This window comes from Electrophorus electricus, chromosome 6 (genome assembly GCF_041902795.1).
Source record: "Electrophorus electricus isolate QZ-2024a chromosome 6, ASM4190279v1, whole genome shotgun sequence".
Lineage (NCBI taxonomy): Eukaryota > Metazoa > Chordata > Actinopteri > Gymnotiformes > Gymnotidae > Electrophorus > Electrophorus electricus.
The window spans coordinates 8,980,001-9,004,533 of NC_137502.1; the positions used below are offsets into that span (position 1 = coordinate 8,980,001).

General features: G+C 42.4%; 3 protein-coding genes across 35 annotated transcripts in view; 2 read left to right on the plus strand and 1 right to left on the minus strand.

Annotated features, from left to right (window-relative positions):
- The window catches only part of c2cd5 (C2 calcium dependent domain containing 5), a 22,810-nt gene extending 13,587 nt beyond the window's left edge, over positions 1-9,223 (plus strand). For 13 of the 31 annotated variants that reach the window (XM_081715293.1, XM_081715296.1, XM_026999452.3 and 10 more), the window contains 18 exons: positions 835-949; positions 1,231-1,401; positions 1,968-2,159; positions 2,461-2,647; positions 2,809-2,973; positions 3,149-3,193; positions 3,934-4,074; positions 4,234-4,297; positions 4,380-4,441; positions 4,653-4,751; positions 4,889-4,978; positions 5,552-5,639; positions 6,189-6,272; positions 6,415-6,453; positions 6,749-6,850; positions 7,575-7,768; positions 7,886-8,032; positions 8,139-9,223. In XM_081715293.1, the coding sequence (XP_081571419.1) occupies positions 835-949; positions 1,231-1,401; positions 1,968-2,159; positions 2,461-2,647; positions 2,809-2,973; positions 3,149-3,193; positions 3,934-4,074; positions 4,234-4,297; positions 4,380-4,441; positions 4,653-4,751; positions 4,889-4,978; positions 5,552-5,639; positions 6,189-6,272; positions 6,415-6,453; positions 6,749-6,850; positions 7,575-7,768; positions 7,886-8,032; positions 8,139-8,264 (2,111 nt within the window). In that variant the 3' untranslated portion in view covers positions 8,265-9,223. The remainder of the gene's footprint in view (positions 1-834; positions 950-1,230; positions 1,402-1,967; positions 2,160-2,460; positions 2,648-2,808; positions 2,974-3,148; positions 3,194-3,933; positions 4,075-4,233; positions 4,298-4,379; positions 4,442-4,652; positions 4,752-4,888; positions 4,979-5,551; positions 5,640-6,188; positions 6,273-6,414; positions 6,454-6,748; positions 6,851-7,574; positions 7,769-7,885; positions 8,033-8,138) is intronic. The other 18 variants (XM_035524945.2, XM_026999464.3, XM_081715298.1 and 15 more) reach the window with 7 other exon arrangements.
- Positions 9,224-9,348: 125 nt separating this feature from the next.
- Positions 9,349-15,828, plus strand: lmf2a (lipase maturation factor 2a). The gene is made up of 14 exons (XM_026999546.3): positions 9,349-9,659; positions 10,268-10,521; positions 10,623-10,651; positions 10,924-11,114; positions 11,201-11,379; positions 11,491-11,629; positions 11,836-11,970; positions 12,089-12,194; positions 12,428-12,524; positions 12,641-12,823; positions 13,387-13,555; positions 13,692-13,803; positions 13,966-14,074; positions 14,179-15,828. Exons 1-14 carry the CDS (start codon positions 9,566-9,568, stop codon positions 14,578-14,580), a joined length of 2,199 nt encoding a protein of 732 aa, XP_026855347.2. The 5' UTR covers positions 9,349-9,565; the 3' UTR covers positions 14,581-15,828.
- miox (myo-inositol oxygenase) lies at positions 14,956-23,280 on the minus strand. 3 transcript variants are annotated; one of them, XM_026999545.3, is made up of 10 exons: positions 20,049-20,956; positions 19,771-19,851; positions 19,593-19,673; positions 17,946-18,108; positions 17,573-17,640; positions 17,386-17,495; positions 17,049-17,116; positions 16,735-16,784; positions 16,478-16,590; positions 14,956-16,240 (listed from the first exon to the last, which is right to left on the minus strand). In XM_026999545.3, the coding sequence occupies exons 1-10, from the start codon at positions 20,064-20,066 to the stop codon at positions 16,132-16,134; spliced, it is 861 nt and encodes a 286-aa protein (XP_026855346.1). In that variant the 5' UTR covers positions 20,067-20,956; the 3' UTR covers positions 14,956-16,131. The 3 variants fall into 3 exon arrangements, with proteins under 3 accessions (XP_026855346.1, XP_081571428.1, XP_081571429.1); XM_081715302.1 differs by having other exon boundaries at positions 14,956-16,590; positions 20,049-20,981; XM_081715303.1 differs by lacking the exon at positions 19,593-19,673 and having other exon boundaries at positions 14,956-16,590; positions 20,049-23,280.
- Positions 23,281-24,533: the final 1,253 nt, after the last annotated feature.

Sequence of the window (24,533 nt, forward strand, 5' to 3'; positions counted from 1 at the left end):
TCTTTGTCAGTCTTAATGATGCACTGATGATTCCACTTGGAACTACCGTGATATAAGAACAAAAGTGGCCCTTACCTTCACTGGGGCTAGTCTCCCTTTGTGTGAAGATTAGCAAGCAAGTTCCTTAATTCCTCCAGTACCTTTAGCACTTCTCCTGAGAACCACCTGCAAAGGCGCACACACTCCCAGCATACACAGTTCCTTGTTTAGGAGCATGTTGGTTAAAGAGTTTAGTACCTTAAATGGGATAAACCAGCACAGATTTTAGTACATTAGGATTAGACTAGCACAAAACTTTAATCTTTCGTTAATGCATTATTAGGAGTACAACTAATGTGAGTGGAAATTGGTGACTGTAGCCTTTTAAGTTTTTTTGTTTACTTTTCATTCCTCTCAGTATCATTACTCTGTCGTCCTCTTTTTAGTTCTATACACCACGAGTTTCTTCACCCTTAATTTACTCCCCCGCTATTGGCTGAACCCAGAAGAGTGTGGAGGGTGAACAGTTCCCATCAGACTGCATGATTGCAAAACTGATTGATTGTTCTGATTTAGATGAGTGTTTGATCATGTGGTGCCACCCATCCCTAAGCTTAGGAGGTTGAGCTGTCAGGAGAATGGCAACTACTAATTCCACATGCATTCTCTTCACCACCTTCATTATCATAACTCCGTTCTTCCTCCAGTCTGTTTTATACTGGCAAAGGGGTTCACCTTAACCCCCTGCTCTTGGAGAGAGAAAGCGCCCGTTAGTGCATGTGTGTGAGAGTGAGGGAACATTTTGTGCACCATGTCTCATGCAGGTGTGTGAATCCATGTTGGTGTGTGTTTCAGACGAGCCGGAGACGCGTGACGCTTGGTGGGAGGAGCTCCGTCAGGAGATCAAGTCTCACGCCAAGGCCCTGGGCTGCCACGCTGTGGTGGGCTACAGCGAGTCCACCAGCATCTGGTACAGCTCTCCCATTCCAGCTTGACCTCGTTAGTCCAGACAGATTTGTTGATTATTAATCATAAGGCATATTGTCCAGTAACTACTGTAAATTCTTCAGTACATTTATGGCATTCGGCATGACTTATGTGACTTATATAATTATCATTAAAGCAGAATGCTTGCTGTCTGGGAGTTAAACCAGTGATCCTGGTGATGCAATATTGGTGAGCTACAGTCACCACAATGAAGCTAATATGAAAGTTACAGGGCTCTCTGTGTGCATGTGTGTGTTTTTGCAGTGAGGAAGTGTGCATTTTGTCAGCATCGGGCACCGCCGCTATTCTCAGCTCCCGCTTCGTGCAAGATGGCGCACTGGACACAGATCACAGGTTGTCACGGCAGCAAGCATCGGTCTTTACCACAGGGGCAGAGAAGGGCGAGGGGGTTATGGGTAGTTCAGCTTCACTTGGGTAGGTCCTTCACAGCCCTGTGCTCCACAACTCCTCACTTAACAGTACTAATTAGGCTGAGGTTTGTGGGCAGAGCCTGGCACAGGATGGTTTTCACAAGCACTAACACCTTTCAAAATCAAGACATAAATGGTCTGGCTGTGTGTGTGTGTGTGAGTGTGTGTGAGTGTGTGTGAGTGTGTGTGAGTGTGTGTGTGAGTGTGTGTGTGAGTGTGTGTGAGTGTGTGTGAGTGTGTGTGAGTGTGTGTGTGAGTGTGTGTGTGAGTGTGTGTGTGTGTGTGAGTGTGTGTGTGTGTGTGTGAGAGAGTGTGCATGAGGAGTGTGAACGTGTGTGTTGTGTATTTTGTTAAAAGTGAGAGAATTTTTTTTTTTTTTTTTATTTTAGTCACGTGCATGATTAAGTTGTTTCCAATCAATCATTTAATTATTTAATAGTGAATTATTAATGCTTTCCACAGTAAGCATTTGTATGTGAGAGTGCAGAGGCACTGGCTCAGCACGCTGTGCATGTTTCAGTGTGGTATATGGAGCAGAAGTGTGCTTATTGTGCTGTGCTTATGGGTCAGGTTTGAAGACGTGGCACCCCCTGCCTGCGGCTTCTGTCACATCCCATACGACGAGCTGAACATGCCATTCCCAGCCCAGCTCACGTACTGCCACTGTTGCCGGCGCCACAAAGTGCCCGATGTGCTCTTCACCACCATAGACGTGCCCACTGAAGCCAACGTCACTGGCAAAGGCTGCCTGATTCAGGCCCGGTGCGTCACCCACACATGCAGACACACACACGATGCAATTTAAAACATCAGCATTTAAAATGATAAAAAGGCTAAAAATGAAATTGCATGGACAAATGTTTGCAGCCTCGCACTGACCTCTGTAAACTTTACCCAAGATTAGAGCCATTTTACACCATAATAAAAAAAAATCAGGCAAAATAAATTGGTAAATTTATTTTTGTAACAGTATTCAATTATTTTGTACAAAGCATCTAACCTTATTAGAATGCAAGTACAGACAGAGGTTCCTTGTGTACAGTCTCTCTCACTCCCTCTTCAGGCTGTGTCGGACAAAGAAGAAGGGCCAGGGCGAGGGCAACGCCACCGCCATCAGCAACCTGCTGCCCTTCCTGGAGTACGAGCTACACACGCAGCTGCTCAACAAGCTGAAGCTGCGCGGCATGAATGCGCTGTTTGGCCTGCGCGTGCAGATCAGCGTGGGCGACACCATGCTGCTGGGCCTGGCTGTGAGTAGCGCCCTGCCCTCTCTCTCTCTCTCACCACCTCCCTCCTCCTCAGTGCGTGAATGAGTTGGGCAGCAGCTCCTCTAGCTGTTTTATGAGGTCTGTGTGTGCTTGCGTGCGTGTGTGTGTGTGCTTGCGTGCGTGAACTTGCTTGTGTGTTGTAGTCGGCGACAGGGGTGTATCTGACAGCACTGCCCAGTCCTGGAGGGATTCAAATAGCAGGGAAGACACCCAATGACATCACATACGAGCAACACATCTCCAACATGCAGAAGAAAATCAATGACACCATTGCCAAAAACAAAGAGCTCTACGAGATCAATCCTCCGGTAAGAGCACACACATGCACTTTGGAAGGGACCACTGATGTTTGTGAAGGTTGGATTGAAAGGTCATTTGCACATGTGCGTTCGTTCTGTGCTGCTGCCACTACTGTTTGGCCTCAGTGACCTTTGTGTGTTAACTGGCCAATACTGTGTTTCTCTTTGACCTGATTCTCTGAAGAAACTATTCACTCTGGACCCAGACGCTTTCAGAAGCATCAATACGGTACATTTTAATGCATGGTCGCTTATGCATTAGAGATACAAGCACACCCACACACCATTTGTTATCTTATTAAAAGCATGCAATCTTCTCTTTACACTCACTTTTTAATGGGGACACAATAACAAACAATATACCATCACCCTCTGTCTCACAGTAACACTAATCATGCTTACTTACTGCTGGGATTGTGAGATTTTTTTGATGGTAAAAGAATCTGGTGTGTTTGTGTATATAAGGTAAGGGAGCTAGAAAGCTCTTCTTTTTTTCTTTTTTTTTTTTCTTTTCGTTTTTAAGGCTGCCCAGTGTATTTTGCTCAGGACAACCTGAAGAATTTTGTTCCTTTGAGCATTATGTATTTAAACAGCACTCGTATACTGGCCAGTGAACAATCTAAATGACCCCTGATTCCTAAGATTTTTTTGGTGCTGGATTGCTGAACAAAAAACTTCATTGGGCGGCTTTAAATGGGCAAAATTGGTATCATGCTATTGCAATACATTCTGGTAACTGAGGTTGGTGAATTATACAGCGCTCTCCTGGGGATCCACTTTTGTTACAGACTTACTGATCAACCATCCATTTAACACTTCTTTTCAGCCTCCACAGCAAAACACATAAAGGAAATCTTTCAGTCTTTTATTTTATGGCTGTTAACTAATGCAGTGATCACTTCCTTTGTGTTATCTTTCAGCCCACCAAATGGTTCTCTGATGTGTGTGTGTGTGTGATTTGTTTTGTAGGAGTTCGTTGAAGAAGTGATTGGCTCGCCGATCCCTGAACCCCGGCAGAGGTCCCGCCTCTTTCGTTCCCACTCGGAGAGCTCAGACGAGGTGCTAGAGTTAGACCTGTCTCACGGCAAGAAGGATGCCTTTGTTCTGGAGGTAGGATACATGGATGCTGGTGAAGATGGGTTGGATTAGCTGATTTAAGCAGTGTAGATGGATTCAATAAAAACATTTATCTCACAGAAGATTAATGTGGAGGATTAATGTAAGACCTGTGGAATAAAGGTTGGCAATGCTGTTTCTGTGCTCTCGCAGATAGATGATACAGATGCTATTGAGGACATTCACTCCCTTCTTACTGATGCCCCAACACCTCCAGGTATCCTGCAGTCTGTGCCGTGCCACTCTGCTCCATGGCACGTTTAAGTGTATGCCCATATTTATGTTGGTCTGCTTCTCAGGGTTTTACAGCTGCAACACTGAAATCATGCCTGGGATTTATAACTGGACTTCAGGTTTACAGGTACTTTTACATGTTGTCAACTCTTAAAAATAAATCACTATTACATCCCAACAGTTAAAAAGCTTCCTTGAGTCTTCAGTGGGCAAAGAGTAAGGCATTTAATCACATGATGAAAGAACAGAGTGAGTGCTGTCTCAGGGAAACAAGATACTATAGAGCCTGCTCTCTCTTGTCTGTGGTGCTGATGGGTATTTTTCCCTTTTATCTGTAGATGTTTACATCCGTAAGGGTTTTCCGCCTCAGCAATGCAAATCTGACCAATCAGGGCCTGAATAAGATCTTCAATGACCTCTGTGAGAACTTGCTTAAGGTCAGCTTGCTCTAGTCCATCTTTTACACCCTTTGTGCCCTACATGGTACAGTGAGCTCATCATCTATTTCAGTCATCTATGGAATAAGACTTCTTTATAACTGTGCGTGTGTGCACGCATTCATGTTCCTGTACAGAGTCTGTACTTCAAGCTGCGATCTATGGTGCCCTGTTGCCTGTGTCATGTGAACTTCATTGTTGCTGTGCCTGAGGATGAACTTATACAAGTGAGAAAATGTTTATCTGTGAATCCCCATTACCTCATAATGTTTATCTGTAGTACACCGTTACCTCATAATAATAAAAATCTGTGGAACACTGTTACATCATTTATAATGATTTTCTGTAAACGCCCTTACCTCATAATAATAATGTTTGTCTGTTGTATTGTATTTATTCATAGAGCGCTTCCCTAATAATATTTATCTGTGGGACACCATTAACACATAATATTGTTTGTGTGTAACATTGTGGTGTTTCAATATTGGGAGTCAAGTATTGGTAAATTTTGGTTTTGTTTCCCTACATAAAAACGTATATGCCAAAGAAAGTTGGGCATAATGGAGAAAGAAAACAGACAGCATATACTGTACAAAAGTAACCTTCAGTGCAGTCCCGCACACCCATATCCTTTTCCTGTAGCAGCAGCTAAAACGCCTGAGCCAGGTGCTCAGCTTTCTGCTCTTTGCCTGCCTGCTCTCTGTTTACCTAAGCAATGGCCTGGGAAGCCCGGCTGTACAGCAAGTAGCTCCCTCATCCCGGTGCCAGCAAGTGATTTGTCCGTCATGTTTGATGAACAGGTAGCGGTGACAGCAGTGGCCATGAGCTTTGATAAAGATCAGTCTCAAGAGAATGGCAGACAAAGTGGAGACAAGACTCTTATGAAAGGTGAGTGTGTGTGTGTGTGTGTGTGTGTGTGTGTGTGTGTCTGTTTCAAGATCCAAGTGACATGCAAAAATTTAGAGCTCAACATTATTAGCTGTAGTAAATAGAATTATAGTGTGTATGTCAGCATTTCTTTGCGCACTACTCAGGAATATAATAACAGTGCCCTGAGGAGTAAAGCTTGTTTAGAAAATACATAGTAAGCAAGATAAACATGGAACAAAATATTGCTACTATTAAATATATGAACATGCTCCCTGAAGCAGACACTACACGGCTCTACAGATCTCCGGCTTAGACCGGAGTTGACTTTGAATTTCTAGTATTTTAGCATTCCAATCACCAAAAATGCATCATCTTGCATCTAGAAGGTGCGAGAAGGGTGTATAGTGGGTTAAGCGCAGCTCTTTTAGAACTATGTTTCTTTGTGTGGAGGAGAGATAAATTACTGTGTTACTAAATAAGCTTTGCATAGTATATTAGTTCTTTGGTGGTAGTTTAATCTGTTGTCTTAAGATGGTCTGAATCCCTGACACTAAACATCTTCCTCAGCTATTACAGAAAATGAAGAGCAGCTTCAGTTCCCTCTAGAGCTCAGTGCTGAATCCCCCTCCAACCCTCTCAGCTGTGCCAAAGGTAAACCCTTGTGTGTGCCCTTTTAACCCTTATGGTCTTCCTAAGCCCAGCCCAGGCTTGCAGTGGTAACTGCTTACTAAACCGCAGTCTTGTGTGTGTGTGTGTGTGTGTGTGCGTGTGTGTGTGTGTGTGTGTGTCTCAGGTTTGTCTGAGGTGTCAGGCCCTCTACCGAGTGCCCGAGGTGAGTCCTCCTTTTATTGGTTGGCTGGTCTCACGCTGATGGTTTTGGTTTGATTTCTGGTCCTTCTGTGTCTGACAGATTTGAGGTGCTGCAACACACACTCCAGCATCATCCATTTTATCCTTCTTTTCTGTTCTTTTTTTCTCCCCTTCTTTCTGTTTCCTCTTTTGTGTATCCCTCTGTTTGTGTGTGTCTTTGTTCTGTGCAATTTGGTGTGAATACATGTATGTTATTGCATGTCGGTTTCTATGTTTGTCTGTGTGTTTTCTGTGTCCGTGTGTGTGTGCGCGCCCAGCCCCCTCAGTTGATCACAGTTCCTTTACAGACAGATGCAGCTCCTGGATAGAGCAGCTTAGGCTGAAAGCTCACACCATAAGACGTGGATCAATTAAAACAAGTAGGAGCACATTCATACTGTGCACAGACAGTCTCTTACACACATTCTTGCATATGCAGATCAAACCAAACTGTTTGAAGGAATGTGAAAGCTGAGGCCTGCCCTGTAGTGAGGACAATATTAGAGTTTTGAGAGTGGGATTTGATGTAGTAATGGTGTTTTCTTAATGAGATTTTCCACAATGATGTTAAAGTATTGCAGCACCTCACAGAATGCTCTATCATGAAGTCTACATAAGCGCATCATAAGCATGACCTAACCAAAAAAAATAAAAAATTACCATATGTTAAGCTCTGACATCTCTCTCACTTGCATGCACCTTAATAGCCTCTAAGCAAAGTGAAGGTTATGATGCGGTATAAAGGCTTTATGTCAGGGATACATTATGTATGCATAGTGGGTGTTGAAAGAGACGTCCTTCATATACTTCAATGGAAAACCTTTCTCTTCTTGATCACCTAATTCATTACTGCAGCAGATATTACATTTTCTCTCTCTCTCTCTCTCTCTCTCGCTCTCTCATATATTCTTTTGCACACACTTTGTCAGCGTGTCTGCATGTGGTGCAATGACCCACGTTTGCCGTAGCACTGCTCAGGTTTCTATTCTACTGCTTACACACCATTTGGTCTTTCCTCCGTTTGTTTCCTCTGATTTCTGACCTTGAAATATCGGGCACCCTCTTAGAGCCATTTCTGATATCTCCCCTCCCTTTCTCACTTAGTGTCCTCTCTAGAGAAGGCCAGTCCAGTGCCAGAGGGTCGCTCTCGTTCTCTGCGCTCAAATCGCTCCTGTCCTGGCAGCTCCATCACTGTGGTGAAAATGACGCCACTCTCCTTCATCCCCGGAGCGAAAATTATCAAATACCTCGGCATCATCAACATGTTTTTCATCAGAGAGACCACTTCGCTGCGGGAGGTAATGCACACTTGTCCTCACCTGCCAACAGACATGCTCTTTAACTTTGTAAAACCAGAGTGCATCATTCAAAAGAAATATATTTTGGTTAATAACGTGCACGTGTACGTGTGTCAGGAGGGTGGCGTGAGTGGGTTCCTGCACTCGTTTATAGCTGAGGTGTTTGCCATGGTACGAGCCCATGTGGCTGCCCTCGGTGGAAACGCTGTCGTCTCCTACAGCATGAAGGAGTGTGTGTTTATGGAGAACCCAAACAAAAACCAGGTGAGTGTTTGTTTATACATATGTGTATGCTCACTCACATTCTCTCATGTGGATATATTCATGCTCTTATCTTGTACTCGGTGTATGGGTGTGGGTGTTTTCGCAGGCTCAGTGCCTTATCAATGTGAGTGGAGATGCTGTGATTTTCATCCGGGAGTCTGAGCTTGAGGCCACACCTTCACAGACACAGTCAGGAAACGTGCAAACCTCCAGCAACGGAGAGGGAACCTGAAGACACATCAATGCACACCGGCGCGCCCCCCCCACCCCCCACCCCCCACCCCCCACAGAGTAACCAAAACATACAACATAAACTCCAAATCTAAAGGTTTTTGGTTCTGCCACTGCAGTACAAACTAAACTAGCAGACTTCCAAAGATAAGTGAAGTGAAGGTGACCCCTAGGTCTCCAGTAAAATTCCAGTAGATTGATTTGCAGAGTGCATATATGGCATACTCTCTAGAAATTACAGCTCAAACCCATTGTTGATGTATGCTATTATGAGTGAAAGTTTCTACTGAAAGCCTTTCTGAAAAGAAAACAGTCACCATTGCTTCCATTTATGGGCCATATTGTAGACATTCCGATCGTCCAATAGAAGGCTGAGGCAGCTAAGAGATACATGACATTTTCTAGAGTGTATGTCTCCGTGAAGAATGTCTGTAAGTGTCAAGATTGAGTCACTTAGTGGCCATGTTTTATTTTTCTACCAAAGGAATGAAATACAAATACACTCACTGTGTCATTTTGTGGTCAGCGTACACAAATGCTCCACGCTAGTGTCATTTTAGTGTTATCTCCAATCATGTACTACTGATCACATTTCGATTGTGGGGAAGGAAGGAAAGAAAAACCTGGACATTCTTTCCTCTTTTTTTTAGTTCACGTAGCAGAGAGGCCATGCTTCCTGTTTAAAAGTTGTCTGTGCTTAGAACTTGGTGATCCTGCTTCCCATTTTTCCTTGCATGTGCAATGCCAGCTGGTCCTTTCCATAACTGGACACTTGGGCAGAGGGCAAAAGCAAGCTGCCCAGGAAACACTTGAATGTATAGAGGGGAAACGAGGGGTGACCACGAGGTTGGGAGTTTGCTCAATCCGCTGCCTGCTTGTGGGCAGACGGGTTTATGTTTGTCTGCCTGACGACAAATCAGATCAGGTGCGAAGTAATTAAAGACAACGTTAAAGACGGAATCTGGTGTGTTTGTGATCATTTTTGCGCCGTGAATGATCGTTAAAAAATCCTATATATAATACTTAAACGAGAACTCTTCTATTGAACGATATGAGTCGCTTTTCTGCTTTTCCTGGTTAATTAAAGACAACCTTTCTCCGTCACCACCAGACGTCTCTCTGCAGCCAAGTAGCGCAGGCGCAGTCATGTCTTCTGTTGACGCTTCCATAAAAATAACCTACCGAGCGACGTGTCTCCTGCAGCCTCTCGCCTAGACCGTAGATAGAGGGTACTGCTGAAGAAGCTTTGTCCATACAAAATACTATTTTTGCCAAACTGCATATGCAAAAATACAGAAAAAAATGGGCGAAACAAGATTAGCGAGGCACATATTTTTGTGGTGTCTGTCTGCAATCTATATGTTTGCCTTTGCATCTGTTTATGTGCAAATTCCAGGTGAGAAGAGATTTAACCTACTTCTGTCGCCTGATATTCACCCGTGCCGTCCGTAATGAAGTGACTTTAGCTACTATCCAGTTAGCTCGGATAGCTAGCTATCTGTTTAGCTAGTTATGCTACTTAATTAAGATACTATCTAATAGGGTAGGTATAACTGTTTTAATATGGTAGCTAGCTAGCTAGCTAGCTATATAGCTACCTATAATATTCTCGGGTTTTCACTGGCTGTAGTTTCATGTTTTGCAGGAAAGTGGATATATAGCTAGCTACATTCGTTTAACAGTCACTTGCTATGTTAAACTAACTATCAAACTGTCACCAAAGCAAGTAGAGGGTTAGTTGCTTTTAAGGACTAGATCTTCAGCTACAGCTCTTCACAGACCGGACAATGAATGGAATATTACAATTTTAGAAGTGACATGCAAACGGATGTAGCCGTTATTTTGCATTGTTCTGGTCGTAAATGTGGTCTCAGACGGAAAGGCATGTGTAGGTTTGTGCAAATAAGCGTTCGTCATATTTGGTGGTTTGCTGACAGGTTTCTCCCTATAAGCCCCCCTGCCTCCGCGCACGCTGTTGCGCTTTTCTTTCTTTTTTTTCCCGAGGACTTTACGGCAATGAGGGCGTGTTGCCTGCCCGGTGGATGCTACGGGTGTCCGGTAAAAGTATCTGGGAGCAGTTACGGGACGCCCCCACACTGCTGTGGTTCGGCCCTAGACTTGGCCTGGACACTCAACAGTGCATGGAATTGCTTAGCCTGGCTGGAGCTGTGCTTAGCCTAGCGGCTACAGCGCTACCTGTCCTCAGAGACTGCAGAGTATACCTGGTGCTGTGGGTGCTCTATATGTCACTCTACCAGGTACTACCTTATGCATAATTTTGGCCAGCTGCGGCACTGATAACATCTGAATGCAAATGCTTTAATAGTATGGGCACTTTTTCACAGTGTTGTTTCTACAGGTGGGCCAGGTGTTCTTGTATTTCCAGTGGTGAGTATAGGGTTCTGTGTTTTGTTAGGTGGGTGGTTTGAGTTCACAGAAAAGTGATTTGCATGTCTTTTTTGGCACTGTGGGGCTGCTAAGCAACAAGGTTAACAAAGCACTCTTGCCAACAGTAAACCTGAGGCTAGTCACATTCGCGAATCACTGTGTCAACATCATTGCTATAATGCACACCCTGATGGGAAATGATTTCAACACATCATCTGTCTGTGAAGCCCAGTTAATAGTATGTGAGTTCTTTCCCCCTCTCATTCTGTCAGGGATAGTCTGCTGTTGGAGGTGGGCTTCCTGGCCATCCTTGTTGCTCCCATGAACATGCCCTGGGGCTGCAGGGCAGGCCTCCACGATAACGTGACTTTTTGGCTGGTGCGCTGGCTACTCTTCCGGCTGATGTTCGCCTCTGGCGTGGTCAAGCTCACCAGCCGTTGCCCTACGTGGTGGGGGCTCACAGGTCAGGGAGTTGAAGCTGAGTAAACAGAGCAGCATAACTCCAACCATTGTTTCGTGGACACCCTGACATTTTCTTTGTGACCACAGCGTTGACCTATCACTACGAGACTCAGTGCATTCCCACGCCACTGGCTTGGTTTGCCCACCAGTTGCCAGTGTGGATACAGAAGCTGAGTGTGGTGGGCACCTTTGTCATTGAGGTCCCCGGCCCCTTCCTCTTCTTCAGTCCCATCCGTCGACACATGCTCACTGCCTTCTATATGCAGGTGGGTGGGCCTTGCTTTCTCAGCCCACCAGAGTGTGCTTGCTTGTCAGCTGTGTTGCTAAGGCGATTCAATTGGCTCTGGTGATGTGTGTATCTGTGTGCATTTGGACAGGTCCTGCTGCAAGTGCTGATTATCCTGTCTGGGAATTATAACTTCTTTAATCTGTTGACCATCACACTCTGCTTTTCCTTGCTCGATGACCAGCATGTCAACTTCTGGCTCTGCCGACACATACCACAGAAAGAGAGAAGTATGTGTTAGTTTTACTCTTTGGTATCTCTCCGTCCCACCTCTTTACATACTTTACATACAGCAAGTGTCAGAAAGAAAGTTGTCTGTTGCATAAAAACTGATTTGACTGAATTTTTATTTTTTTTGGGTAAGAACAAAATCCACAAGTATCATGCGGTATGCGCAGGCATGTTTTTCCAGAACCATGATACTTGCCTTTTACAGCTCTCCTGCACACAGTCATGGCGTGGGTGTGTGTGTTGGTGGAACTGGCTGTGTATGGAATCCTTGGCTACTGGACCGTCTACTACTTTGACCTTAAAGTGGAATGGGACAAGAAAAGCATTTCTTCTAATACAGGTTGACTTATGTTTTATAAGACATGCTATCTCTCATATATTAGTCATCATGCACTCAAGCAGTAAGTATTTATACTTGTGTGTGCATGTGGGTTTTTTCCCCCCCCTTCCTTTCTCAGAATTTACACATTATGAGTTTAACAGGTTTCTGAAGGCAGTGGTTGTGCTTAGTATTTGGATAGGGGTTCTCTCACTCACCTGGGAGATTGTCACTGCCATGTTCAGGTGAGTCCCTTTTTTATATTATTAACAAGTCCTGCAGCAGTGTATAAAGATGCTTTTAGATCTATTTTCCTTTACTTGGTGTTATGTGGGAAAAATTACTTATGTCCACCAGATGGTGCTCTGAGGCTACAGTGTAGGAGAATGTGGATGCTCAGCCTCCATTGACCAAATGCTGAAGCATTACAGATAGTGACAGTTACATAAGCCTTGTGCATGCTGTGCATGTGTTTCAGGAGTGCATGTGTGAAGGGTGTGCTCTGGCGTCTGTGGAGCACAGTACAGTGGGCTGTCTTTGCTACAGCTGCAACCACCATGTTTGCCATTAGTTTGGTCAGTAGCCATGGTAACAATATGGAAGCATCATACTCTCTTTATTTTTTACATAAGATATATTCATACTTTTGTTACTTTTCTTCTTTGATATGTATATGCACACATGTGTGCAGGTTCCCTACACCTACATAGAGTATGAGGCTAATAGTAACATCTGGCCAGGGGTGCGGAAAGCATTTCAGCTGACTGATCGTTACCAGCTGGTCAACTCGTACGGTCTGTTCAGGAGGATGACAGGAGTTGGGGGCCGTCCTGAGGTCATCATCGAGGGCAGTATGGACGGCAGCACGTGGACGGTCTGTAACGAAGTCCTTGCATCCGTTCACACAGAGTCCAGACTGGTTTAGACAGATTTATATGCATTTTCTTTATTACCCAATTGGTTTATAAAATGCCACTTAATTCTAATAACCAGGCATTGAAAAGAGTTTCTTCTGAAATGGATTTACTATATAAAGGCGCTTGAGACACTAGCTCATGTAGGCTCCTGCAGCTTGTTTAGGCTTTCAGTGCTGGCAGGAGGAAGTACTGTCATCTCTGAGCAACGAGTCTGTCCTTTAACAGAATTAAACTAAAATGATCTAATCATGCACACTCTCCTGTTTTAGTATTATGTATCTGAAATATTCTGGGTTTAGTTCTTCATAGAAGTACAGTTTATAGTCTGTCTTCTAATTGAGTAGCCAATGGATTTCCATTGGCCAGTTGCTGTTGGGTTGCAAGCAGTAAAAAATAGTGAGAATAAGTTATAGGAACCATGTGAGAGTGAAGAAAAACAATAGAACAGAGTATATTGTCAGGGCATTGTAATTACTGACCTTCTGTTATAAACCAACCCCCCCCTCCCCATGCTCTTTAGGAGATTGAGTTCATGTACAAACCAGGGAATATGAGTGCAGCGCCCCTGGTGGTTACCCCACACCAGCCTAGACTGGACTGGCAGATGTGGTTTGCAGCACTGGGGCCGCACACGCAGAGCCCCTGGTTCAGCAGCCTTGTCTACCGACTCCTGCAGGGCAAGAGAGACGGTGAGCGGCACCCTAGGAGGCTGGTAGCAACAGTGGACGCTAGTGATTTGTATAACAGTACTTTAATAACATTGGCTCTGAACTAGCTCCACTTGTTTATTTTCCCCATTTTTGTGTACGTGTACATGTTTTACAGTGATAAGGCTCATTCAGAGAGATGAGTCTCGATATCCATTCAGTCAGCAGCCTCCAGCGTACATCCGTGCTCACCGCTACAAATACTGGTTCACCGAACCCAAGGAGGATGGGTGAGTGCTCCCTTGGAATGTGCCATCATGGACACACAAGGATGACACATTAAGCAAACTAACTTTTGAAATTTTGTTACCTGCAAAGACTTGCTTACATACAGTGCAAAATGTGACTAACTATAGATCAGCACTCGTATCAAGGTGTGTGCTGTTTTTTAGGTCATTGCCTCAGAGGTGGTGGAGAAGGGTGTACGTAGAGGAGTTTTACCCCATAGTCCACCTTGGTGATGGTTTCCTTAATCACATGCTTGATCAACATGGTCTGAAGGTAGGCATAATGAGGCATGTACAAGTGAACAGAAGGCAACTTCATTTAACTGTTGTCAATTTACGTAGATGCTGTAGCCTAACACATCGCACTGTGTGTTGTAGGATAAGGGCCCTGTGCGGCGCAGCTCGGACGCCTGGCTCCCGCGGGTGTTGAGGAGCATCGGCGAGCACGCGCGGGACGTGCCTACTCCACTCTTATTGTGGACGCTCTTCAGTTCGGCAGCTACAATATGTCTCGTTAACTGCCTCTGCTCACGCTCTCCGGCCCACGACCGCCCACTGGCTACGAGCCCTCCTCCACAGCACGCACCAGAGAAGGAGGAGCAAGAGGAGGAGAGCAGTGGAGAAGTGGACAAGGAGGAAAAGGAAGAACAGAACAAGGAGAGTGAAGGGGAGGACAAAGGAGAGGCAGAAGAGGATCCAGTGAATGAAGAGCATGATGGTGATGACAGTGGAGAAGAGGAAATCTCAAAGGAGTCAGGGCACCTTGGGGAACGTAAATGAAGAGCTGGGGGCCTTTGTGTTCCTTGCACTAATATACTATCTCCACTTGAGGAGAAACAAGTCATCACTGCTGCAGTCACCGTCCCTGTAGCTTATCAGCACTTGCTAGCACTGGTCCTATACATGTATCTCAATACATACTCAAGAGCTGTCAATGTCCATTTCCAGGAACACTGGCAGAAGTAGGGTGAGAACTCCACACCATCCCTTTGTTACCAGCAGGATCGGTAATTCGTTTATATTAAAGCACTTAAAATGTACATCTAGCTAGAGGAATTGGCATTTGTTTATGCTAATTATTGAAAAATGTTATTTATAAAAGGCCAGCTCCAGGCACTACAGCAAAAGATTGTTATGAAAAGATTGACATCAAAAGCAATTTGATACTTATTTAATTCCTAAATTGCTGTACACACCCATACACATAGTGTCTTATCATATATAAAAACAATCACACTGCAAACCATTTCCAAAGATGTTTTTAAAATGTTGAATCTTGACCTTTCCATCCTTTTGGTCATGGATCTTATGCAATCACTCTGTGAGGCTTCTCTGGAAGGAACGCCGGTCACAGAATCTTAACTTTTGCTTTTGTACACAGCTGTTTTATAGGCTCATTACGACTGCATGAGAACCCGCAAATGATTTCGATTTAATGCAACGTCTCATCCCAAGACAAGGCTGCTGGTACAGCCGTCCCCCTCCTGCCTTGCAAAGGCTGATGTGAAGCTTGGTGTTCCTCTGCTTTCTCGTGGTCTCTTGAGTGGCCATGAGATCTAGAAGTTATATCCACTAGTGGTGGCACGTCAGAGTTTGCTGTAGTGAAATGTGATTGGCTCATCGTGGCATCCTCCGATGTAGGTGGGCACATTTCACCCTCTGGGATGTTATGCTGATGCATTAGGGCACTTGAGTGGGGTGATTTCCGAAAGGCTTGTGCAACAGCCTGGCCATAAGCAACACCTAAACAAGCAGCCTTGTGCTTGGTTACTTATTGCTTGTTATTGTAGTAGAGGTGTTGGTCTGTCAGGACCATCATATCTTCCAGGAATAATGGAAGTGTGGTTACTTGTGTCTGTTTTTACTTTCTTTACCAGTTTAACCCCTTTTCCTCTCCACTGCTTTCTTCCCTTTTTTCCCATAAAAGCTGTTTACTTCTTTGTGTAGCCTTTTACTTTCCAGAGTGTTGTAAAATGTTTTAACACATTTTGTATCCTTTATAATAAATCTACAGCCAGTCCTATTTGATCTGTGCTTCTGCAGTGTGAGATTTAGGAAGGGGACATGAGAGTAAAGGTAGCTCAGTCAAAAACCTTTTGTGTGTTTATATTTGTACGTCTATAAAATAAACATTATATTAGGGGAACACAATCGCTCATTTTTTATAATTAGTTGTCCAATCTTTGCTGTATTGCAAAGACTTCTTCCTTCAGAGCAAGCAGTCCAATTAACATTAGTTACTGTGTGTGCGTGCACTCTTGTGCATGTGTGCATATGATCACACAGATGCATTCTGGTAGTCAGAAAAACTGATCAGATGCTGGTGTGAGTTCACCATTGCAGTACTCCTGGACAGTATTTGTCAATGAGGGACTGATAATATGGCTTCAGTTGCTCCACATCAGGCAGGTCACAGCTTTTGGTGTATAAATCAAACTTGCTAAGGACAACCACATAAACAGCCAATCAGCCAATCATCTTAGCAGTAGTATAGCTGTATTTTCTTAATGCGTTGCTGATGTGCACTGTTAAACATCAGTTAATTAAAAATAGCTAAAATAGTTGAAGTTTTAACTGATGCTTCAAAAGGAACCACATTCTGTATTTGTAAACGCCTATACATTGATGATATACATTTGCATGTGTGTGGTTAAAATTATTAATATCCAGTGCATACTTGAATTCTTTGACCCACGGCAGCATGTTGAGATCTTTGTCGTTACACAGGTGCATGTAGTTTGCGTGCGTATGCCACGGATAGAAGGAGTGGAAGCGGATCATGTAGAGACCCTGTCGAGGATCACGCAGAGAGAGAGAGCACAGCCACAAGCTTAGAGCTTTTAGACAAGGAGAATGAGTGAAATTAACTGCTGAGAAAGAAGTCATTCAGATCACAGAAAAGTTAAGTTGCTCTGTTTGTGAAGTGATTCTGACCTCTTCAGGGATGGGACACTTGTTAAACTTCATCACTTGGTACAGATACTCTGCAGAGTGAGAGTTAATCTGCTTGTTAGTTCTCAGTTTTCATTAAGCACATTTCAATATTATGATGGGGCATTTTTTTGTATTTAAGTTGGTAGCTTATGCTTCAGAGGCTACATGAGTTTTCTGAGTCGGTTTGTCCATGAAATGATGAACCCTCTGGCCAGGACTTGAAGTAACTGAAATGACCATGAGTAAGAGAAGAAACTCCCACTATTATGATTTGTGATACCCTACAGAGTCCTCAGTGTACCCACTATACTCACCATCATGTCCCCAGGACATCAGAACCTTGTCTAACCCACAATGGCGTTCATAGATCCCACACTCTGTGCTGAGGATTGAAATTATATGATTTTTAAACTATGTTATCTGTTTAAGATTACTGAAGAGAACTATAGTGAATCATGAATAGGTTTTGACAGAGATCACACAGCCTGTTTTAGATATTTCTAAGAATCCACACATCTAAAAATAAAATTTCAATTATAAATCTAAGTTTCCATCAGAAGGTTTATGAAGTGTCATGAAGGTGGAAGTGGAATATATTTCTACAGTAATAAATGTGTATGATTGATTTTGAATAACAGTAATTTTACAAACTTCAGGGTGGTGTTTTTCTCATCTGGATTGTCCACAAATGTAGAGTCTCTGAAAACAATTGAGTTTTGGAACTGGCAGCCAACGGGGTATGTGTCTCCGACTACTGCCCACTTAGACATACAAACACAGGGTCATAAAGTCATACAGGCTACAGTATTAAAAGCCCAGCATCAGTTTTGTCACATACCTGTGGCTCACCCCAAAGGGCCATGATTTTGCCAATGTCATGGATCAAACCAACCAACTGGAACCAGTCTGGAAAGAGGAATGAGTGAGAGATAGCAACATGAATGTTCTTTTGTACAGTGCTTTTGTTGTGTTTTTAGAGAAGATTGTCTAAGATTAAATTCTTCACCAATATTGTCCATATAACTTTAAATGTTAGTCCTCATGGACTATGGACAGATTAAACTTGTCACCTGTAATGTACGTATAAGTTGTTAACCTTACCTTGCCGTTGAACTCATGGAATTACTGATGTGTGCCTTTTTTGTAAATAACACTATACTAACGATTCTCTGAAGTTTATGTAGGCCGTCGAGACCATTTTGAGCCCTCACCCTTATCAGGGTGTTCTCTGCGAATGCCCTCAGCAGTTTGGAAGGCGTGGAAGGAGTTCGGGAAGTCGACGTCCGGGTCTGATTCGTCGACCAGCTGGTCCAGACACTCGATGGTCTCCATCACGGTCATACGAGAGTGAGTGCAGCCTGACCATGCCATGTGCTGTGACGAAACATTATCGCGGAACAAGTCGAGAAGTAAAACATCACAAATGTTTCTATTTTAACGGTTTAAACCAGCATAAGACTGTGGGAGAGATGAGTGACAACGGGTATTTATAACAATAACAACGGTCAAGCTATCCGCGCTTTAAATCCGAGCGTGCCTATATGCGCGATTTTACGGTATTTCGCTGCTCACTGCAAATTTACGCTCCTTAAGCAAAGAGAAACAGGTGCGTCCCAGTTGCATACTATTTACTAATAATAACTAGTTTTTGAGTATATAGTAGGTAGTGTAGTTAAAATTGTCAATTTTGAGTATACTCAAAAAACCAAGATGCATAATTAGTACTCGTCGGGTTTTTTTTCTGTGTACACGTGTGTATGTCCCCATTTACACCTGGTCGTTTCATGAGAGTAGAATGTGGATTGTATCCCCATAAACTTTTAAACAAATACATTTACATTTGGAAGTCAAAAGAGACGGTTAAGAAATCATGATCCTGATAGTCAAGATACATGAAACGACAAGCAGTGGCACCGGCAGGATCAGCTAGGTCGGCTATCCAATAGTTCATAGTACACACAAGAGCAAGAGAGATGGATTCAAGGTATTTATTTATTCATTCATTTATTTATTTATTTGCTTGCTTGCTTGCACGTTATCGATACACTACTACCATGCCGTTCATCCTGCAGCATGGATTTCAAACAACCACCTTAATAAGAGGCTACAACATACTATATTATTGTATATCAAGTTAGTTAGATGTATGAAACGTGCAATAAAAGTCGGCAGAGTAAACGAAAGTAATTTAGCAGCAGCATCCTAAGAGCGCTTAGCTAGGCATGAAGGTAACACGCAGCCACAAAACCAAACTACGCTGCTACATTAAGCAAAAGGCCAGGCGAGACAATAAAGTCTCTCGACCTGTTTATAGCTGGCTGGCTGCTAGTTTCCGTCGTGAACTAAAGTCAGCTTGCGGACTGGGTGCTCGTGCTGCTCTTGGGCAATTCTTTTGTTGCTTAAAGTAGTTCGCGTTCTATTTTCAAAAGCCTGAAGACATATTCGGTTGTTTTCTTTCTGCGCATTTCTGTGCTAACTGCATTATTTGCTTGCTAACACACAAGATAAGATAAATCCACCTTTGCAAACAGTCATGATTAATGCGTTAAACAAGCAATGATACGTTAAGCAATGCCCGATAGCCAGTGACGTCACGACCAGTGATCGGCCTTGAAGTGCTTACGTCATAAAGGTTGTGTCAGTGATCGCAGCCACGCTCCCATTGTAAAGCGCTTTATTCCATGAAAAGGATCCAAATGTGTTATCTGCTCTTGTCACAATGTTGTTTTCAAGAACGTTAAAAAAATTGAACAAAACCTTTACAAAAAATGTACGCACGGTGCGTACAGGATTACGGTTGCGCTTGTGACGACCAGGCGTAAATGGGTTCTGTGAGTGAGAGAGGTATGCAGACTAACCTTCTTTTTGACAAAATCCAGAGTCTGGTGTTTGTGCATCAGTTTATATGTGTTGAATACACGTTCAAAAAGATCTCCACCCTGTCTCACACACATTTAAAAAGCCAGAAAGAAATACTGACATGATGTGACATGGTGATGTTTTAACAGTGCTTATTTTTGGAGATATTTCTTCTACCTCATAGTTCCTAAAGTCAGATTTTGCTTTTCCTTCTTTGCTCTGGAGCTCTGGATGATATGCTAGTGAGGGGTCTGGACCCTGAACACAACAGAAAAAAGAAATATTGATTTGCATTTCTGATACAAAATGTAGCTGTTTATTTACAGTTTCTACCCGATGATATTCAAATAATTGCTTAATTTTAAACAGCTACATAGAGTTACAAAGAAAACTAAAACTGTTTAACAGAAATAAATATAGAGAATTAAATGTGTAATATGTTGAGAGGTACTCACCAGGTTTAGCACCTTCATTTTGAAACTTGGATTCTTGGAGCTTCTCAGACTTCTGTTTCTGTATCTTATATGGAGATGGCTCTATTTATGAACATGACGCACAGGTAGACTACACAACTGGTGGCAGGGGGTGAAGAGCAGTGACACTTTACCTTCCACTCTATTACTGAGAAAACATTTTCACTCTAAGTGTGTTTGTGTGTGTGTGTGTGTGTGTGTGTGTGTACGTGTGTGTGTGTGTGTATACGTGTGTGTGTGTGTACGTGTGTGTGTGTGTGTATACGTGTGTGTGTGTGTGTGTGTGTGTGTGTGTGTGTGTGTTCGTTCGCTCTCCTGGCTTCCATATGGTTGTGCATCTTTGCTGTATTCATCAGGAATTGGGAGAGGGGGTAAGATTTTAACTCAAACAGCCAGCCTGAACTGGATTTCTGTTAGAGTGACAGAGCGACTTTTTAACTACTAAAGTGACTAAAGAACACTTTTTTTTCCATGCATGTATGCATGCATGTACAGCACAATACCCTGTTAAATCACTGATGACTATTGTTACAAGCCTGAAGTGTTTTTCTCTTAACATTTCTTTCTAATTTAGTGTATTTTTAAATAAAGTGTAAAAAGCTTCCTGTACTTAAGTAAGCCTTAAGCAATACAATTTTGTTATTACTTATTAATTGTCTGTATGAGGAGGGGCCGTAGCTGTTTGTGTGGGTGTAACACCCCTTCTTTTGATTGGCTGTTGGTGTGGGGTGTAATTGTTATCACTGTGTCAGAGGGGATGATTAAACGACCAGAGGTTAAAACTTGGTCAGTTTTTACCTTGTGGAAGCCCAGTACACATTTGCACTCTAGAAATACCATGTTGGACACATGCATGCTGTCTTTCACATTCTCTCCTGTAATTATTTGGCTCTTCTCCTTGGAGTATTTCTTTATGTATTCTAAGCATATTCTGCAGTCAGACAGGTGAAGGGAAGATGTTGTTTTTTTTTCTTTTTTCTTGGTTGTCTAGTTCCACTTCAGTACTAAAAATAATACATTTAGATTTTTAGATATGCCTTTGCACCTCTTTGTCTGATTCATGCAAAGCACAAATGTATGTAATGTTTAAGTTTATTAATATATTTTTACATTTTTTGAAAAGGTGTTTGTACTTTAAAGGTTTGTGTAGATTAGAGTAACACATGTAGACTACAGGGGGTGGTCTAACCTCATGTAAAGCTCTGAGTGGCATTCTGAATGAACCTTTGCTTAGGACAGTATTGTGCTGATGTACCGTGTGGGGATTCATGAGAAAGGCATTTCCTTAGCCCCCTTACTCAGCCCATTTGAGGCTGTACTCATCATAAGCAGTCTATACTTACAATCCACCATAACATGCTGTGTTATTTGGTCCAGCCAATTGTATATTCTAATACACACACAATTGAAACCACACTCTTGTACTCTCAAGTTCATTTAACATTTTTTGACCTCTTTCATGAGTGTCCTTGTTTTATTCAATAGACAGGACTTAACTGCATGCTTTTTAAAAGACCTTTTAATGTATAAACTTGCATAAATGTGTTTTAAACATATTTTATGCAAGTGTACATTCATGAAAAGTAAGGGAGCCCTTTCCATGATTATAAGACTGTTCAGTCAAAAGCACTCAACTGACTGCTTTCTGTGCAACAAGGCTTGTACCAATCAGCTGGTTTAAGGGCATCGTGAAAGGAGCACATATGTTTAATCATTTGACAGGGACAGACTTCAGATGCATTGCATCACAAGCTTTGGCTTTATATATTATTGTAAATACACTGCCTGGCCAAAAAAAGGTCACCACCTGGATTTAACTATGCAAATAGGTAAGAGCCTCCCATTGGATAATTACTGCATGGGTGTTTGTTTCAGCTGGCAACAAGTTATTTAACCTTAACTAACCTTAAGTGAGTAGCTTCTCATTTGTTAAACAACCATGTCGAAAGACACATCTGTTTAATCTGTTAATCTGTTTCAGAAGGGTTAAATTATTGGCATGCATCAAGCAGAGAAAACATCTAAGCAGATTGCTGAAACTACTAAAATCAGGTTAAGAACTGTCCAACGCATTATTAAAAAGTGGAAGGACAGTGGGGAAACATCATCTTCGAGGAAGGAATGTGGTTGGAAAAAAATCTTGAATGATTGTGATCAGCGATCACTTAAACGTGTGGTGAAATCAAATTGTAGAAAAATAACAGTAGAACTCAAGGATATGTTTAATAGTGAAAGTAAGAGCATTTCCACACACACAATGTGAAGGGAATTCAAGGGATTGGGACTAAACAGCTGTGTAGCCTTAAGAAAACCACTTGTCAGTGAAGCTAACTGGCAAAAACGGCTTCAAATTGTGAAAGGGTGGTTCAGGGAGCATGAGACATCATTTTCACACATGGATTGGCCACCACAGAGTCCAGACATGAACCTCATTGAGAATCTTTGGGATGTGCTGGAGAAGACTGTGCAGTGGTCCAAATCTCCCATCATCAATACAAGATCTTGGGGGGGGATGAATGCAATTCTGGACAGAAATAAATGTTGTGACATTGCAGAAGTTTGTGGAAACGATGCCACAGTGAATGTGTGCTGTAATCAAAGCTAAAGGCGGTCCAACGAAATAATAGAGTGTGAGATCTTTTTTTTTTGGCCAGGCAGTGTACTTATCCATGTGCATATGTATTTTTATATAATTACACAAAATACCTAGACAAGTTCTGCACTGTTGACAGAATGTTGTATTCATTAAAAAAAAAACTCTCCAGTAATCCGTTCAATTCACTGGCTTCCTGTGGCTGCTTATATGAGGTTTAAAACTTTAATGCTTCTTGACAAAGCCAAAAATGGACCTGCTCCCTCCTCCTTAATGGCAATGGTTAAAACCAGATCTGTACCTCGTGCACTTTGAGCTTCAAGTACAGCCCGGCATGGCCCCCCATTTTTCAAGATTCTTGGAATACAAGCATCAAGACTTCTCCATGCTAGCACCCAGTTGGTGGGATGTACTTCCACTGGCTGTCCAAACAGCAGAGTCCCCCACTATCTTCAAATACTGACTGAAGACTCATCTTTTGAAATAAACTTTAATTAAGCCTCATCACATGTAAGAAGAGTGTATGTTTGCATGTGGCTTGTCTTGTTTAGTAATTGCTCTTGAAATGCTTTGTATTCCATAGCATTGTATAGTGTTGTATTGTATCTTTCATTCTAGGTTTCAGTGTTGACAACTGGATCTGGCAGTGTATTGCTAACCTACTTGTGCTAGCTAAGGATACTTTGAGTAGAAAACTAAAGCATTTTTGTAAGTTGCTCTGAGCGCTAAATTCCATGAATGTAAATGTAATGACATGCAGTAGTCTACAAGGGAGTTCATTCGGGGGCTTTTTGCCAGCCTCTGAGATGCTCAGAAAGAGTTCTCTCTGTTCTGTTTCATCATGCTGTCACGCCTTACAGTTGTACCACGCTCACTCGCTGTGCTTGTGACCGTGAACTTGCTTTACAAATGCAAACTTAACACTCCACCTTGAATGAGAATAGATAACATTAATAATATGAAAAACTATATTGCAGGATTTACAATCTGAGTGTTAACTTAAGCTCTATCGTGTTATAATAAAGTGCTGCTGAAACATGGCAAGTCGAGGTCTCTTCAGAAGAGTAGTGGTGTCAGAAATGTGCATGAGAGACATCTTAAGTTTGACTGTAAAAAGGTATGTTACCATGAAAGGTACATCTAAAGAGTAGGTGATATAATAAACATCAAATCAGTTTCTATATAGTATGGATTTCTTTATCATGTGTATGATAAATACTTAATTTAGTCCTGTGAACTCTTTATTACATGCACAGCTCCACCAGTCTGAAACAATGAAGGCAATATTGGTTTATAGGTAATAAAGTCACACTTATGCATGTCATGGTGATCGTGATCTGTTCACACTGACATTTAACACACTACCCACACAAACGTACCTCTCATAAGGATAGGGAAGCAGTGGTGTGACATTGGGTTCATGGTGCCATGTAGTGGTATTGTGAATGTGTCGCACTGTGAGTGTGTGTGTGAGAGAGAGAGATTACTATAAATGGGCACAAACTAAGCAAAAATATAAAATCTTCCACTGTAGTATTGAAATGAACATTTCATGTTTATTGGATATGACAGCTAATTAATGTATAACATGTTGGAGGAACATATAACTACATATATCATCCAAATATTAGATGTTTTTGAAATATTTACATTTCAAACTTTTACTTAACTTAGAATTAAATAATGTTTTCTATTCAAGTCATAAAGCGGTTAATGAAAACATCTTTCTCTTAAAGTGCTTTCACTTGTTTGAATGGTAAATGTGTCCTATTTCATTAGTGTGCACAGGAAGACAGCAAAGATTCCACTATAGATCCACTAGTGAGACTGTATTTGTGTGTGTGTTCAGGAGAGTGATATATTTTTAAGGAAAT